The 18,729-nt window shown below is 51.3% G+C and overlaps 1 protein-coding gene across 1 annotated transcript in view; it reads right to left on the reverse strand.

Moving 5' to 3' along the window:
* CIBAR2 (CBY1 interacting BAR domain containing 2) overlaps positions 1–18,729 on the reverse strand; it is a 59,488-nt gene that overhangs the window by 22,901 nt on the left and 17,858 nt on the right. The window contains exons 2-4 of the mRNA XM_088448025.1: positions 8,039–8,273; positions 3,313–3,381; positions 2,703–2,804 (exon numbers count right to left, since the gene is read on the reverse strand). Of these exons, the coding sequence (XP_088304151.1) occupies positions 2,703–2,804; positions 3,313–3,381; positions 8,039–8,273 (406 nt within the window). The remainder of the gene's footprint in view (positions 1–2,702; positions 2,805–3,312; positions 3,382–8,038; positions 8,274–18,729) is intronic.

Consider the following 18,729-nt stretch of genomic DNA (forward strand, 5'->3'; position numbering starts at 1 on the left):
CATATGCGTTGTTACACGCGTCTATACAGCCGCACCGCCCCGAACCACCCATGCACACATGTATCATCCCTATACCTGGTGCAAGACACCCATCTGCAATCAGAGAGATGTCTATGTGCGCACAACATAGGATTCACAGATGGACGGAATTGTAGAGCCAGACACAAGCGTCTGTGCAAATCCGTCCATCTCAGAAGCACATGCTGAGGGAGGCGTCAGACGTCTCCTTGCTGCACTGGCGGTTCCAGCACGGCGACCAACGTCACAGGCTGGGATCTCCTTCGTAACCATCGTGTCCAATGGCTGCGATTGTTGCTCCTTTGGTCAGGCTGCGGGAGCTGAAGCTTCCACTGGCCGCTAGTCACTTAAAAGGTCATGAATCTGCGTCCACTGACCAAGACTTTGGCTTCGCCCCTCCCGGAGAACAGGGGTGCTGCACCCCAGTTTCAAAAAAAATGTGGCAGCATGTCAATCATGCTGAAGCTTGGAGGAGGGGGGGGGGGGAGCGTAATCGCAGGAACCGTTCTGCACATGTGCAGACCTGGAAACTTCGGAGCTGTACGTTCATCATTGGATGAAAGTACATCTCTGAATCAAGCCCATAGTCCCCCTACATCTTCTGATGGCGAGTTCTGCGTACTTGGCAATGAGACGCCCTCATGGTAATGAGACGCACTTAGCACACATATGTACAGTGCATCCCGAAAGTATTCGCAGCACTTCACTATTTCCACATTTTGTTATGTTACAGCCTTATTCCAAAATGGAATAAATTCATTTTTGTCCTCAAAATTCTACACACAATACTCCTTAATGACAACGTGTAAAAAGTTTTTTTTAGATTTTTGCAAATTTAATTAAAAAAAAAAATCACATGTACATAAGTAGTCACAGACTTTGCTCAATACTTTGTTGATGCACCTTTGGCAGCAATTACAGCCTCAGGTCTTTTTGAATATGATGCCACAGGCTTGGCACACCTATCTTTGGGCACTTTCGCCCATTCCTCTTTGCAGAACCTCTCAAGCTCCATCAGGTTGGATGGGAAGCGTCAGTGCACAGCCATTTTCAGATCTCTCCAGAGATGTTCAATTGGATTAAAGTCTGGGCTCTGGCTGGGCCACTCAAGGACATTCACAGAGTTGTCCTAAAGCCACTCCTTTGATATCTTGGCTGTGTGCTTAGGGTCATTGTCCTGCTGAAAGATGAACCATCGCCACAGTCTGAGGTGAAGAGCACTCTGGAGCAGGTTTTCATCCAGGATGTCTCTGTACATTGCTGCATTCACCTTTCCCTCTATCCTGACTAGTGTCCCAGTTCCTGCCGCTGAAAAACATCTCCACAGCATAATGCTGCCACCACCATACTGTAGGGATGGTATTGGCCTGGTGATGAGCGGTGCCTGGTTTCCTCCAAACATAACGCTTGGCATTGACACCAAAGAGTTCAATCTTTGTCTCATCAGACCAGATAATTTTGTTTCTCATGGTCTGAGAGTCCTTCAGGTGCATTTTGGCAAACTCCAGACGGGCTGCCATGTGCTTTGTACTAAGGAGTGGCTTCTGTCTGGCCACTGTACCATACAGGCCTAATTGGTGGATTGCTGCAGAGATGGTTGTCCTTCTGGAAGATTCTCCTCTCTCCATAGAATAATGCTGTAGCTCTGACAGAGTGATTGGTCACCTCTCCCCCAATCGCTCAGTTTAGACGGACGGCCAACTCTAGGAAGAGTCCTGGTGGTTCCGAACTTCTTCCATTTACAGATGATGGAGGCCACTGTGCTCATTGTGACCTTCAAAGCAGCAGATATTTTTCTGTACCCTTCCCCAGATTTGTGCCTCGAGACAATCCTGTCTCGGAGGTCTACAGACAATTCCTTGGACTTCATGCTTGGTTTGTGCTCTGACATGCAAGTGTGGAACCTTATATAGACAGGTGTATGCCTTTCAAAATCATGTCCAATCAACTGAGTTTACCACAGGTGGACTCCAATTAAAGGTACCCATCCATCTGCGATGGATTGCCGCGATCCTGCAATACTGCAACCCGGCATCACAGGATCTCAGAAATCCAACATGTTGGATTTTCCCGATTTGCTGATCACGATCAAAAAATGATCGTGACTGTCTAATCGGGGACATTTAACATGTAAAATTTCAGCGCTCCGAACATCGATGGTGGCCGGCGTTTCCACCTGGCAGATCGGCATTTCCGATCACATCGCAGGATCGCGGAAATCCATCTCAGATGGATGGGTACTTTAAGCTGTAGGAACATCTCAAGGATGGTCGACATGTTTTTTTTTTTTCTAACCCTAATCTTCACCCTAACCCTCACCTTGGTACCTACTGGTGCCTAACCGTCCCTTCTAGTGCCTAACCGTAACCATCCGGTAAGTGCCTAACCCTAACCGTCTCTCCAGGTACCTAACCCTCCGGTAAGTGCCTATCCCTAACAAAAAAATATAAAAAATGTGTCTACCATTTTTGGGTCGCCCTTTTGACACTGTCGACCTTCTTACATGTCGACCTTTAGTGTGTTAACATTTTGTCACTGTGGAACCACTGACTGTCTAACATCTGGTGTCTATCCAACATTGTCGACCTTTTTACTGTAGATCTAGAGACCGGATCCCGTTACACACTGGATACCCAGGGACTAAATGGATTCAAATGATGGAATGTAACAAGCAGAAAGGATACAATCGTGTGCCGGTCTGAAGGCGTCCTGTTCCGTAGCTTCTCCAACTTTTCTATCTCTTTTATCTCTTTATTCCTGACTGTATTGAACTTCTTGATTTCTGCCTGCAGGTAATGGGGGAAAGGTTACAGAGACATCAGGCAGATGGGGTATGAGATACACAGGCCACAGGCGGCACATGGAGTCAGAGACATAACAGGATGGCCACTGCCGACACAGAGAGACAGAGACATCAGGCAGATGGGGTATGAGATACACAGGCCACAGGCGGCACATGGAGTCAGAGACACAAGACAGACAGGCCACTGCCGACACAGAGAGACAGAGACACAGAGACAGACAGGCCACTGCCGACACAGAGACATCAGGCAGATGGGGTATGAGATACACAGGCGGCACATGGAATCAGAGACACAAGACAGACAGGCCACTGCCGACACAGAGAGACAGAGACACGAAACAGACAGGCCGCCGCCGGCACAGGGAGACAGACAGGCCGCCGCCGGCACAGGGAGACAGACAGGCCACCGCCGGCACAGGGAGACCTCACAGTTTCATAGAGCACAAGGACAAGTTGCCGGCTGGATTATGGGTCGGCAGCTCTGTACTTACCCGCTTCTCCTTAATTAGAGTTCCATACAATTTTATTGGGTTTAGCACCTTTGTTTCCAGCCGCTCCACCTGCAAGTAAGGGTCAGTGGTAACAGATTATCCCACCATTTTCTTCCAGACTCGTCATGTTTTGTAATCAGCATTCATTATAAGGGTCCATACTTCAAATTAAGATTTAGGAGCCTATTTATCATTAAATAATTGCAGCATATTCACATGGATAACCACAAATATTAAGTATACCCCAGATATCTCCAATATTTGCTGCTGTCCCTAAATTTCCGACAGTAGCTGCAACCCCCAAAGGTTTCTATGGGGGATGTGATGCAGTGCTATTTACCAAGCTTGCGCAGTGGGTCCAATAGAAGAGAGGAAGAGACCTCTGATGCGGCCACTGTCCCTGCGTGTGCCATGTACTACATTCAGGTGCTATTATCACATACGGCAATGCGAACTTGGGGGCTAAGAAGCAAAGGATTATTGATACATGGAGCCCCTAAACACAGACATCAATACATGTGGTCATTACACTGAGGGTATCTGACTATTATCCAGTACTTGGAATACATCATAGACATGACTAACCTCACCTCTGTCTACACCCCTTCCTGCCCTCTCCACCTCTGTCCACACCCCCTCCTGCCCTCTCCACGCCCCCCTCCTGCCCTCTCCACCTCTGTCCACGCCCCCCCCTGCCCTCTCCACCTCTGTCCACGCCCCCCTGCCCTCTCCACCTCTGTCCACGCCCCCCCCTGCCCTCTCCACCTCTGTCCACGCCCCCCCCTGCCCTCTCCACCTCTGTCCACGCCCCCCCCTGCCCTCTCCACCTCTGTCCACGCCCCCTCCTGCCCTCTCCACCTCTGTCCACGCCCCCTCCACCTCTGTCCACGCCCCCCCTGCTCCTCCTCTGACCACTTCCTCTCCTTCACCCTGCTCAATTCCCCTCACGCTAGCTCCCAGACTTTCATCAAGGAGCCCCGATCCTCTGGAGCTCACTCAGTCACACTCTCTACCAGTCTCCCCAGCTTTAAAAGCCCCCTTAAAATGTACCTTTTTATTAGGGCATAGCAGCCCTACTCACATCTCCTCCACCGCTCTGCTATAGATCATTCCCAGTTCACTTCCTACCCTTAGTGTGTACGTTCTTACAGGCAGGGCCCTCCGCTCTCTTATTCTCACTGTAGCACTATCCATGTCACCAGTGCCCCCAACTCAATTGTCTCCCCATAATTTCATTAACGAATAAAATAAGAGTCTGAAGACTTGTCTAGACTGTGGAAGTTATTATACATCTTGTATCAACTTGTACCTTTAGGTCAGGGATGCGGAACCTTAGGCCCGGGGGTCGTATAAGGCCCCCGGAATCATTTGGTCTGGCTCACGGAACTTTTTTCTGCTAGCCTCATCTGGCTACCATTGTGCCTAGAATGGCTCCCTGCAGCCAGAATCTATGCAGCAGTGCCATCTGGAGCGTCCTAAGGAAGCTTCAAACGGTCACACTGCTGCTCTTATGGCTCCCCGGATCATCCTCGGGATGCTCCGGGAATGCTGTAATCACCGGCGATTATGGCCCCGCACCCTTGTGCAGTCACTAGGAGGGGGCGTGGCCTGCACCAGGCCCGTTAATAATGTTATATATATCAAATTGGCCCTCGGCAGAAAAAAGGTTAATCACCCCTGCTTTAGGTGAATACCGATAGCGTTTTCGGTAAGAATAAAAAAAAAAAAAAAAAGTACTGATCTTTGATACTTATGCTACGGTCTGCCATTGTATACGGTACATGTGCTCTGATACCGTTACTGTTTTCTATGTTTAAACCTTTACGGCACTGCGCAATAATAATAATCACATGAGGGAAACAAATGTGCATTTTACATACAGTAAGGGCATAAAGCAGCGAGCTTCAGTACATGTCCCAAGGCTACAAAGCTTTATTCACTGGTTTCTACAGGATTGCGGCATGAGGGAAAACGCTGACCAGCCTTTATTCCACTCCCAAGTGACTGGCAGCCAGCAATTAATGAGTAAATAATTATCTCGCCAGCAGCCTCGTTTCCTGGAAAAGTGCCTAATTAAGAAGGTTTCCGAGGCAGCCTTTACCTTCACTCTCATTCTTTCCTCCTATAGAGAGATCATTTAACTGCCTGCGCCGCCTGATTCATTAACGTTCTTCTGCGTTTGAAATTAGCCGGCAAAGGTCAGCTCTCCGCCAGCAGAAGATGAACACTGTTGCGTGCAGATTATTGCTTTGAGGATTAGCTAGTTATGAATATAGAGATGCGAAAGGCAGGGGAGGAGAAGGGCGGAATGCTACAGTAATTGACTTCCACATACATCGCTGTTTGCGCGACCCCTCTCTGATACTGGAATTAGCTTTGAAGCCTCTCTGGCTCCCCATTTATCCATAACTCAGGCTCTCTCAAGTAGGTCCAGCCCCTGCAAATGTCACCTTTAATAGAAATTATTTGTTCTCTCCCTGCTGTAACCGTTATCAAATGCCGAGACATCGGTCATCATAAAGTGACCAATCGCCGCTATCACCGCCGACCGTGCGCATTCAGGTCATGCTGCCCTTATCAGGTGTAGGGAATTCGATGCGCAAAAAATGAAGAGTATCTAATACGGTAATGAGCTGCTAGAATAGGGCAGACATCGCCTCAATGGAATACCAGCAAGCGGCAAAGCGCAATCGGGGGCATCAAGTTATCATTTCATGTAAAGTTACGAAAGATTTATTGTTTTCATGTGATATTTAGTCTGGTATCGCAAAAGTGGATTAAAACCATATATGATGGTCTCTGGGCGATACCCTCTGAAATATGGGCAATACCAGAGGACTGCGGGCAGGGCGTGATCAGTGGTCTGTCTGGAATATGGAACAATGCTGTGCTCTTTATTCCTAAATAATGACTGGACACACAGATGCCATATATTATATAAATACAGGATACACAATGGCTTTCTGTGCTTCTAATGAAAATAAATTGCCGCTATCTCGACAAGGCCTCTTCTCTGCTGAAACAGAGATGACATAGTATTGAGACAGGTTTATATTTCCCTCTCTGATCGTGCGCTAAATATAGAAGGAGCACTGGAATAATTGTAAGACACAGGACAAGCCTATAACGTTCCATCTACCTGACATTAGAAAGTAAAGGTGCCCCCAAAATGCACTGTTACTCAGAGCAACCAATCAGACAGCAGCTTTGATCAATCTGCGGCACTTCAGACCAATGAAAGCTAATACACGATTGGATGACGGCACACAGTAACATACCGGCCCGTGTGCTGATCTATACCTACCTTCTATAAAATCATAGCTAGAATCTGATTGACTGTTATGGGTAAAATCTCTATTTGTCCTCTTTAGAAGTTTTGATTAACCTCCCCCCTAGATGCATATACAGTACGTCATGAGGGATAACACATTACGGGTCATTTTGATGGACTTGAGAAACACAAGTCTCGTCACCTAAATGGCTGCTATGTGGCCGTGCTCATCCGGCTGTGCACTGCGTTTCTGAGACAGGAGTAACACAGCACTGAATATGCCCGGCCTCATTCCTTTATCTATGCCCTGATCCAGAGCCGTAGCTAGACTTTTTGGTGCCCTGTGCCAGAAAGAGCATTGGCGCCCCCCTCATTTTTCAAAGGGACATAATGCACCCAAAAAAGGGGAATGGCCTCATGGGGAAAGGCCAGGGAAGAGATAGGGGAGGCCAGGAGATGCTGGGGATAAATAGGGACATAATATAGTGCACCTGAGAGAGGGCCATGGCCTCATGGGGAAGGGACAGGGAAGAGATAGGGGAGGCCAGGAGATGCTGGGGATAAATAGGGACATAATATAGTGCACCTGAGAGAGGGCCATGGCCTCATGGGGAAGGGCCAGGGAAGAGATAGGGGAGGCCAGGAGATGCCGGGGATAAATAGGGACATAATATAGTGCACCTGAGAGAGGGCCATGGCCTCATGGGGAAGGGCCAGGGAAGAGATAGGGGAGGCCAGGAGATGCCGGTGATAAATAGGGACATAATATAGTGCACCTGAGAGAGGGCCATGGCCTCATGGGGAAGGGCCAGGGAAGAGATAGGGGAGGCCAGGAGATGCTGGGGATAAATAGGGGCATAATATAGTGCACCTGAGAGAGGGCCATGGCCTCATGGGGAAGGGCCAGGGAAGAGATAGGGGAGGCCAGGAGATGCTGGGGATAAATAGGGGCATAATATAGTGCACCTGAGAGAGGGCCATGGCCTCATGGGGAAGGGCCAGGGAAGAGATAGGGGAGGCCAGGAGATGCTGGGGATAAATAGGGGCATAATATAGTGCACCTGAGAGAGGGCCATGGCCTCATGGGGAAGGGCCAGGAAAGAGATAGGGGAAGCCAGGAGATGCTGGGGATGAAATAAGAGGAAGCTACAAGTGAGAATGATAATAAACAGACATTTGACAGGCCCAAACAGCGCCCCCTGACTGTGGTGCCCTGTGCGATGGCACCAGCCGCACTACCCTAGCTACGGCCCTGCCCTGACCTCCCCCCACTACTCAGCGCTGCGGAGCTCTCTACTGCGTTTTAGGAAAATTACAATAATAAGTGAAAGGCTTGCTGAATAAGTACAGGGGAACCCCAACTTCTTGAATCCTTTTTCTGCCCCTGTATGTGGAATCCGTTCAGCAACCTATCACTGTGTTACTGGGGCAGATGCCCGTAGGTAAACGACTTACCTGGGCATGTCTGTAGTCCTGAATCTTTGCCAGCTCCTCAGCCATGTTTTTCAGGGCGCTCCTCAGCTCTGGGTTCTCAGTGTTTCCAAAATCGATGAGTTGTTTGACCAGCTGGTCCGCCTTGTCCCTCAGCTTGGCGGTCTTACGGGTATAGGAGGCCAGGATCAAGCAGAGTTGCCCAAAGTACTTCTCGGCATTGGATACCGTGTTTTCCATAATCTTGACCTGGGCATCTCTGAAGGGAAGAAAAGGTCGTTAGCGGAACGCTTAGAACATGAACCAATGCTTAGAGAATGGAGTAACTCCACCTCAGCCTGCCACATTGGGTGATGTCTACAGCGGGCCTATCCACTGGGGCAACATATTGGGATGTAGTTACCATCATGGGCGATGAACAAACTAACTAGCAATTAGGGACATTATTGCAGTATACAGATGTTGCCAATAATTTAGATAATTATTCACAAAAAATGGCTTCCAATACAATGCAACAAAGGCCGCATTAGTAATGATTACTATTTTCTGAATGGCACACTTGAGCCCCAAAGTGCACACATGCACACACTGGATGCTGCAATGACATAAATATAAAATAAATGCAGTTATCCACTAAACTAAATGACATGTCTCATTTACACAAGAAACCCAACAGTTATTACATGATTAATATCACGTTACCGAACAATAATTCTGATTCATGATACTGTATAACATTTTCTTAACGTTTATACATATATGTTCTTGTGGGCTGTATACTATTACAGACATGATGACATAATGGAGATATATGTGAGCAGGGTGGGGGTAATCGTAGAGGGAATAGCACCCATCCACACTCACACTGGTGGTCTCTGTGAGCAGGGTGGGGGTAATAGCACTTGGAACAGCCCTCCTCTATCTCACCTGGACAGCACTATGTTCATCCTGGGGGTAATAGTACAGGTGGAGGCCATAGTACAGAGAACAGCCCTCCTCTATCTCACCTGGACAGCACTATGTTCATCCTGGGGGTGTATGGAGCAGGGTGGGGGTAATAGTACAGGTGGGGGTAATAGTACAGAGAACAGCCCTCCTCTATCTCACCTGGACAGCACTATGTTCATCCTGGGGGTGTATGGAGCAGGGTGGGGGTAATAGTACAGAGAACAGCCCCCCTCTATCTCACCTGGACAGCACTATGTTCATCCTGGGGGTGTATGGAGCAGGGTGGGGGTAATAGTACAGAGAACAGCCCCCCTCTATCTCACCTGGACAGCACCTTGATCATCCTGGGGGTGTATGGAGCAGGGTGGGGGTAATAGTACAGGTGGAGGCCATAGTACAGGGAACAGCCCTCCTCTATCTCACCTGGACAGCACTATGTTCATCCTGGGGGTGTATGGAGCAGGCTGGGGGTAATAGTACAGGTGGAGGCCATAGTACAGGGAACAGCCCTCCTCTAGCTCACCTGGACAGCACTATGTTCATCCTGGGGGTGTTTGGAGCAGGGTGGGGGTAATAGTACAGAGAACAGCCCCCCTCTATCTCACCTGGACAGCACTATGTTCATCCTGGGGGTGTATGGAGCAGGGTGGGGGTAATAGTACAGAGAACAGCCCCCCTCTATCTCACCTGGACAGCACTATGTTCATCCTGGGGGTGTATGGAGCAGGATGGGGGTAATAGTACAGGTGGAGGCCATAGTACAGGGAACAGCCCTCCTCTATCTCACCTGGACAGCACTATGTTCATCCTGGGGGTGTATGGAGCAGGGTGGGGGTAATAGTACAGGTGGGGGCCATAGTACAGGGAACAGCCCTCCTCTAGCTCACCTGGACAGCACTATGCTCATCCTGGGGGTGTGTGGAGCAGGGTGGGGGTAATTGTACAGGTGGAGGCCATAGTACAGGGAACAGCCATCTTCTATCTCACCTGGACAGCACTATGTTCATCCTGGGGGTGTATGGAGCAGGGTGGGGGTAATAGTACAGGTGGGGGTAATAGTACAGAGAACAGCCCTCTTCTATCTCACCTGGACAGCACTATGTTCATCCTGGGGGTGTATGGAGCAGGGTGGGGGTAATAGTACAGAGAACAGCCCCCCTCTATCTCACCTGGACAGCACTATGTTCATCCTGGGGGTGTATGGAGCAGGGTGGGGGTAATAGTACAGAGAACAGCCCCCCTCTATCTCACCTGGACAGCACTATGTTCATCCTGGGGGTGTATGGAGCAGGGTGGGGGTAATAGTACAGGTGGGGGCCATAGTACAGGGAACAGCCCTCCTCTAGCTCACCTGGACAGCACTATGTTCATCCTGGGGGTGTATGGAGCAGGGTGGGGGTAATAGTACAGGGAACAGTCCTCCTCTATCTCACCTGGACAGCACTATGTTCATCCTGGGGGTAATAGTACAGGTGGGGGTAATAGTACAGGGAACAGCCCTCCTCTATCTCACCTGGACAGCACTATGTTCATCCTGGGGGTGTATGGAGCAGGGTGGGGGTAATTGTACAGGTGGAGGCCATAGTACAGGGAACAGCCCTCTTCTATCTCACCTGGACAGCACTATGTTCATCCTGGGGGTGTATGGAGCAGGGTGGGGGTAATAGTACAGGGAACAGTCCTCCTCTATCTCACCTGGACAGCACTATGTTCATCCTGGGGGTAATAGTACAGGTGGGGGTAATAGTACAGGGAACAGCCCTCCTCTATCTCACCTGGACAGCACTATGTTCATCCTGGGGGTGTATGGAGCAGGGTGGGGGTAATAGTACAGGTGGGGGTAATAGTACAGGGAACAGCCCTCCTCTATCTCACCTGGACAGCACTATGTTCATCGTGGGGGTTTATGGAGCAGGGTGGGGGTAATAGTACAGAGAACAGCCCCCCTCTATCTCACCTGGACAGCACTATGTTCATCCTGGGGGTGTATGGAGCAGGGTGGGGGTAATAGTACAGGTGGAGGCCATAGTACAGGGAACAGCCCTCCTCTATCTCACCTGGACAGCACTATGTTCATCCTGGGGGTGTATGGAGCAGGCTGGGGGTAATAGTACAGGTGGAGGCCATAGTACAGGGAACAGCCCTCTTCAATCTCACCTGGACAGCACTATGTTCATCCTGGGGGTGTATGGAGCAGGGTGGGGGTAATAGTACAGGTGGGGGTAATAGTACAGAGAACAGCCCTCTTCTATCTCACCTGGACAGCACTATGTTCATCCTGGGGGTGTATGGAGCAGGGTGGGGGTAATAGTACAGAGAACAGCCCCCCTCTATCTCACCTGGACAGCACTATGTTCATCCTGGGGGTGTATGGAGCAGGGTGGGGGTAATAGTACAGAGAACAGCCCCCCTCTATCTCACCTGGACAGCACTATGTTCATCCTGGGGGTGTAATAGTACAGGTGGGGGCCATAGTACAGGGAACAGCCCTCCTCTAGCTCACCTGGACAGCACTATGTTCATCCTGGGGGTGTATGGAGCAGGGTGGGGGTAATTGTACAGGTGGAGGCCATAGTACAGGGAACAGCCCTCTTCTATCTCACCTGGACAGCACTATGTTCATCCTGGGGGTGTATGGAGCAGGGTGGGGGTAATAGTACAGGGAACAGTCCTCCTCTATCTCACCTGGACAGCACTATGTTCATCCTGGGGGTGTATGGAGCAGGGTGGGGGTAATAGTACAGGTGGGGGTAATAGTACAGGGAACAGCCCTCCTCTATCTCACCTGGACAGCACTATGTTCATCCTGGGGGTGTATGGAGCAGGGTGGGGGTAATAGTACAGGTGGGGGTAATAGTACAGGGAACAGCCCTCCTCTATCTCACCTGGACAGCACTATGTTCATCCTGGGGGTGTATGGAGCAGGGTGGGGGTAATAGTACAGGTGGGGGTAATAGTACAGGGAACAGCCCTCCTCTATCTCACCTGGACAGCACTATGTTCATCCTGGGGGTGTATGGAGCAGGGTGGGGGTAATAGTACAGAGAACAGCCCCCCTCTATCTCACCTGGACAGCACTATGTTCATCCTGGGGGTGTATGGAGCAGGGTGGGGGTAATAGTACAGAGAACAGCCCCCCTCTATCTCACCTGGACAGCACTATGTTCATCCTGGGGGTGTATGGAGCAGGGTGGGGGTAATAGTACAGGTGGGGGCCATAGTACAGGGAACAGCCCTCCTCTAGCTCACCTGGACAGCACTATGTTCATCCTGGGGGTAATTGTACAGGTGGAGGCCATAGTACAGGGAACAGCCCTCTTCTATCTCACCTGGACAGCACTATTTTCATCCTGGGGGTGTATGGAGCAGGGTGGGGGTAATAGTACAGGGAACAGTCCTCCTCTATCTCACCTGGACAGCACTATGTTCATCCTGGGGGTAATAGTACAGGTGGGGGTAATAGTACAGGGAACAGCCCTCCTCTATCTCACCTGGACAGCACTATGTTCATCCTGGGGGTGTATGGAGCAGGGTGGGGGTAATAGTACAGGTGGGGGTAATAGTACAGGGAACAGCCCTCCTCTATCTCACCTGGACAGCACTATGTTCATCCTGGGGGTGTATGGAGCAGGGTGGGGGTAATAGTACAGAGAACAGCCCCCCTCTATCTCACCTGGACAGCACTATGTTCATCCTGGGGGTGTATGGAGCAGGGTGGGGGTAATAGTACAGGTGGAAGCCATAGTACAGGGAACAGCCCTCCTCTATCTCACCTGGACAGCACTATGTTCATCCTGGGGGTGTATGGAGCAGCGTGGGGGTAATTGTACAGGTGGAGGCCATAGTACAGGGAACAGCCCTCTTCTATCTCACCTGGACAGCACTATGTTCATCCTGGGGGTGTATGGAGCAGGGTGGGGGTAATAGTACAGGTGGGGGTAATAGTACAGAGAACAGCCCTCTTCTATCTCACCTGGACAGCACTATGTTCATCCTGGGGGTGTATGGAGCAGGGTGGGGGTAATAGTACAGAGAACAGCCCCCCTCTATCTCACCTGGACAGCACTATGATCATCCTGGGGGTGTATGGAGCAGGGTGGGGGTAATAGTACAGAGAACAGCCCCCCTCTATCTCACCTGGACAGCACTATGTTCATCCTGGGGGTGTATGGAGCAGGGTGGGGGTAATAGTACAGGTGGAAGCCATAGTACAGGGAACAGCCCTCCTCTAGCTCACCTGGACAGCACTATGTTCATCCTGGGGGTGTATGGAGCAGGGTGGGGGTAATTGTACAGGTGGAGGCCATAGTACAGGGAACAGCCCTCTTCTATCTCACCTGGACAGCACTATGTTCATCCTGGGGGTGTATGGAGCAGGGTGGGGGTAATAGTACAGGGAACAGTCCTCCTCTATCTCACCTGGACAGCACTATGTTCATCCTGGGGGTAATAGTACAGGTGGGGGTAATAGTACAGGGAACAGCCCTCCTCTATCTCACCTGGACAGCACTATGTTCATCCTGGGGGTGTATGGAGCAGGGTGGGGGTAATAGTACAGGTGGGGGTAATAGTACAGGGAACAGCCCTCCTCTATCTCACCTGGACAGCACTATGTTCATCCTGGGGGTGTATGGAGCAGGGTGGGGGTAATAGTACAGAGAACAGCCCCCCTCTATCTCACCTGGACAGCACTATGTTCATCCTGGGGGTGTATGGAGCAGGGTGGGGGTAATAGTACAGGTGGAAGCCATAGTACAGGGAACAGCCCTCCTCTATCTCACCTGGACAGCACTATGTTCATCCTGGGGGTGTATGGAGCAGGCTGGGGGTAATAGTACAGGTGGAGGCCATAGTACAGGGAACAGCCCTCCTCTAGCTCACCTGGACAGCACTATGTTCATCCTGGGGGTGTATGGAGCAGGGTGGGGGTAATTGTACAGGTGGAGGCCATAGTACAGGGAACAGCCCTCTTCTATCTCACCTGGACAGCACTATGTTCATCCTGGGGGTGTATGGAGCAGGGTGGGGGTAATAGTACAGGTGGGGGCCATAGTACAGGGAACAGCCCTCCTCTATCTAACCTGGACAGCACTATGTTCATCCTGAGGGTGTATGGAGCAGGGTGGGGGTAATAGTACAGGTGGAGGCCATAGTACAGGGAACAGCCCTCCTCTATCTCACCTGGACAGCACTATGTTAATCCTGGGGGTGTATGGAGCAGGGAGGGGAGTAATAGTACAGGTGGAGGCCATAGTACAGGGAACAGCCCTCCTCTATCTCACCTGGACAGCACTATGTTCATCCTGGGGGTGTATGAAGCAGGGTGGGGGTAATAGTACAGGTGGAGGCCATAGTACAGGGAACAGCCCTCCTCTATCTCACCTGGACAGCACTATGTTCATCCTGGGGGTGTATGGAGCAGGGTGGGGGTAATAGTACAGGTGGAGGCCATAGTACAGGGAACAGCCCTCCTCTATCTCACCTGGACAGCACTATGTTCATCCTGGGGGTGTATGGAGCAGGGTGGGGGTAATAGTACAGGTGGGTGTAATAGTACAGGGAACAGCCCTCCTCTATCTCACCTGGACAGCACTATGTTCATCCTGGGGGTGTAAGGAGCAGGGTGGGGGTAATAGTACAGGGAACAGCCCTCCTCTATCTCACCTGGACAGCACTATGTTCATCCTGGGGGTGTATGGAGCAGGGTGGGGAGTAATAGTACAGGTGGAGGCCATAGTACAGGGAACAGCCCTCCTCTATCTCACCTGGACAGCACTATGTTCATCCTGGGGGTGTATGGAGCAGGGTGGGGGTAATAGTACAGGTGGAGGCCATAGTACAGGGAACAGCCCTCCTCTATCTCACCTGGACAGCACTATGTTCATCCTGGGGGTGTATGGAGTAGGGTGGGGGTAATAGTACAGGTGGAGGCCATAGTACAGGGAACAGCCCTCCTCTATCTCACCTGGACAGCACTATGTTCATCCTGGGGGTGTATGGAGCAGGGTGGGGGTAATAGTACAGGTGGGGGTAATAGTACAGGGAACAGCCCTCCTCTATCTCACCTGGACAGCACTATGTTCATCCTGGGGGTGTATGGAGCAGGGTGGGGGTAATAGTACAGGTGGGGGTAATAGTACAGGGAACAGCCCTCCTCTATCTCACCTGGACAGCACTATGTTCATCCTGGGGGTGTATGGAGCAGGGTGGGGGTAATAGTACAGGTGTGGGTAATAGTACAGAGAACAGCCCTCTTCTATCTCACCTGGACAGCACTATGTTCATCCTGGGGGTGTATGGAGCAGGGTGGGGGTAATAGTACAGAGAACAGCCCCCCTCTATCTCACCTGGACAGCACTATGTTCATCCTGGGGGTGTATGGAGCAGGGTGGGGGTAATAGTACAGAGAACAGCCCCCCTCTATCTCACCTGGACAGCACTATGTTCATCCTGGGGGTGTAATAGTACAGGTGGGGGCCATAGTACAGGGAACAGCCCTCCTCTAGCTCACCTGGACAGCACTATGTTCATCCTGGGGGTGTATGGAGCAGGGTGGGGGTAATTGTACAGGTGGAGGCCATAGTACAGGGAACAGCCCTCTTCTATCTCACCTGGACAGCACTATGTTCATCCTGGGGGTGTATGGAGCAGGGTGGGGGTAATAGTACAGGGAACAGTCCTCCTCTATCTCACCTGGACAGCACTATGTTCATCCTGGGGGTAATAGTACAGGTGGGGGTAATAGTACAGGGAACAGCCCTCCTCTATCTCACCTGGACAGCACTATGTTCATCCTGGGGGTGTATGGAGCAGGGTGGGGGTAATAGTACAGAGAACAGCCCCCCTCTATCTTACCTGGACAGCACTATGTTCATCCTGGGGGTGTATGGAGCAGGGTGGGGGTAATAGTACAGGTGGAGGCCATAGTACAGGGAACAGCCCTCCTCTATCTCACCTGGACAGCACTATGTTCATCCTGGGGGTGTATGGAGCAGGCTGGGGGTAATAGTACAGGTGGAGGCCATAGTACAGGGAACAGCCCTCTTCTATCTCACCTGGACAGCACTATGTTCATCCTGGGGGTGTATGGAGCAGGGTGGGGGTAATAGTACAGGTGGGGGTAATAGTACAGAGAACAGCCCTCTTCTATCTCACCTTAACAGCACTATGTTCATCCTGGGGGTGTATGGAGCAGGGTGGGGGTAATAGTACAGAGAACAGCCCCCCTCTATCTCACCTGGACAGCACTATGTTCATCCTGGGGGTGTATGGAGCAGGGTGGGGGTAATAGTACAGAGAACAGCCCCCCTCTATCTCACCTGGACAGCACTATGTTCATCCTGGGGGTGTAATAGTACAGGTGGGGGCCATAGTACAGGGAACAGCCCTCCTCTAGCTCACCTGGACAGCACTATGTTCATCCTGGGGGTGTATGGAGCAGGGTGGGGGTAATTGTACAGGTGGAGGCCATAGTACAGGGAACAGCCCTCTTCTATCTCACCTGGACAGCACTATGTTCATCCTGGGGGTGTATGGAGCAGGGTGGGGGTAATAGTACAGGGAACAGTCCTCCTCTATCTCACCTGGACAGCACTATGTTCATCCTGGGGGTAATAGTACAGGTGGGGGTAATAGTACAGGGAACAGCCCTCCTCTATCTCACCTGGACAGCACTATGTTCATCCTGGGGGTGTATGGAGCAGGGTGGGGGTAATAGTACAGGGAACAGCCCTCCTCTATCTCACCTGGACAGCACTATGTTCATCCTGGGGGTGTATGGAGCAGGGTGGGGGTAATAGTACAGGGAACAGTCCTCCTCTATCTCACCTGGACAGCACTATGTTCATCCTGGGGGTGTATGGAGCAGGGTGGGGGTAATAGTACAGAGAACAGCCCCCCTCTATCTCACCTGGACAGCACTATGTTCATCCTGGGGGTGTATGGAGCAGGGTGGGGGTAATAGTACAGAGAACAGCCCCCCTCTATCTCACCTGGACAGCACTATGTTCATCCTGGGGGTGTATGGAGCAGGGTGGGGGTAATAGTACAGAGAACAGCCCCCCTCTATCTCACCTGGACAGCACTATGTTCATCCTGGGGGTGTATGGAGCAGGGTGGGGGTAATAGTACAGGTGGGGGCCATAGTACAGGGAACAGCCCTCCTCTAGCTCACCTGGACAGCACTATGTTCATCCTGGGGGTAATTGTACAGGTGGAGGCCATAGTACAGGGAACAGCCCTCTTCTATCTCACCTGGACAGCACTATTTTCATCCTGGGGGTGTATGGAGCAGGGTGGGGGTAATAGTACAGGGAACAGTCCTCCTCTATCTCACCTGGACAGCACTATGTTCATCCTGGGGGTAATAGTACAGGTGGGGGTAATAGTACAGGGAACAGCCCTCCTCTATCTCACCTGGACAGCACTATGTTCATCCTGGGGGTGTATGGAGCAGGGTGGGGGTAATAGTACAGGTGGGGGTAATAGTACAGGGAACAGCCCTCCTCTATCTCACCTGGACAGCACTATGTTCATCCTGGGGGTGTATGGAGCAGGGTGGGGGTAATAGTACAGAGAACAGCCCCCCTCTATCTCACCTGGACAGCACTATGTTCATCCTGGGGGTGTATGGAGCAGGGTGGGGGTAATAGTACAGGTGGAAGCCATAGTACAGGGAACAGCCCTCCTCTATCTCACCTGGACAGCACTATGTTCATCCTGGGGGTATATGGAGCAGGCTGGGGGTAATAGTACAGGTGGAGGCCATAGTACAGGGAACAGCCCTCCTCTAGCTCACCTGGACAGCACTATGTTCATCCTGGGGGTGTATGGAGCAGGGTGGGGGTAATTGTACAGGTGGAGGCCATAGTACAGGGAACAGCCCTCTTCTATCTCACCTGGACAGCACTATGTTCATCCTGGGGGTGTATGGAGCAGGGTGGGGGTAATAGTACAGGTGGGGGTAATAGTACAGAGAACAGCCCTCTTCTATCTCACCTGGACAGCACTATGTTCATCCTGGGGGTGTATGGAGCAGGGTGGGGGTAATAGTACAGAGAACAGCCCCCCTCTATCTCACCTGGACAGCACTATGTTCATCCTGGGGGTGTATGGAGCAGGGTGGGGGTAATAGTACAGAGAACAGCCCCCCTCTATCTCACCTGGACAGCACTATGTTCATCCTGGGGGTGTATGGAGCAGGGTGGGGGTAATAGTACAGGTGGAGGCCATTGTACAGGGAACAGCCCTCCTCTAGCTCACCTGGACAGCACTATGTTCATCCTGGGGGTGTATGGAGCAGGGTGGGGGTAATAGTACAGGGAACAGTCCTCCTCTATCTCACCTGGACAGCACTATGTTCATCCTGGGGGTAATAGTACAGGTGGGGGTAATAGTACAGGGAACAGCCCTCCTCTATCTCACCTGGACAGCACTATGTTCATCCTGGGGGTGTATGGAGCAGGGTGGGGGTAATAGTACAGGTGGGGGCCATTGTACAGGGAACAGCCCTCCTCTAGCTCACCTGGACAGCACTATGTTCATCCTGGGGGTGTATGGAGCAGGGTGGGGGTAATAGTACAGGGAACAGTCCTCCTCTATCTCACCTGGACAGCACTATGTTCATCCTGGGGGTAATAGTACAGGTGGGGGTAATAGTACAGGGAACAGCCCTCCTCTATCTCACCTGGACAGCACTATGTTCATCCTGGGGGTGTATGGAGCAGGGTGGGGGTAATAGTACAGGGAACAGTCCTCCTCTATCTCAC

Source organism: Taudactylus pleione, unplaced genomic scaffold (assembly GCF_031769625.1).
Source record: "Taudactylus pleione unplaced genomic scaffold, aTauple2 ptg000447l, whole genome shotgun sequence".
NCBI classification, from domain to species: domain Eukaryota; kingdom Metazoa; phylum Chordata; class Amphibia; order Anura; family Myobatrachidae; genus Taudactylus; species Taudactylus pleione.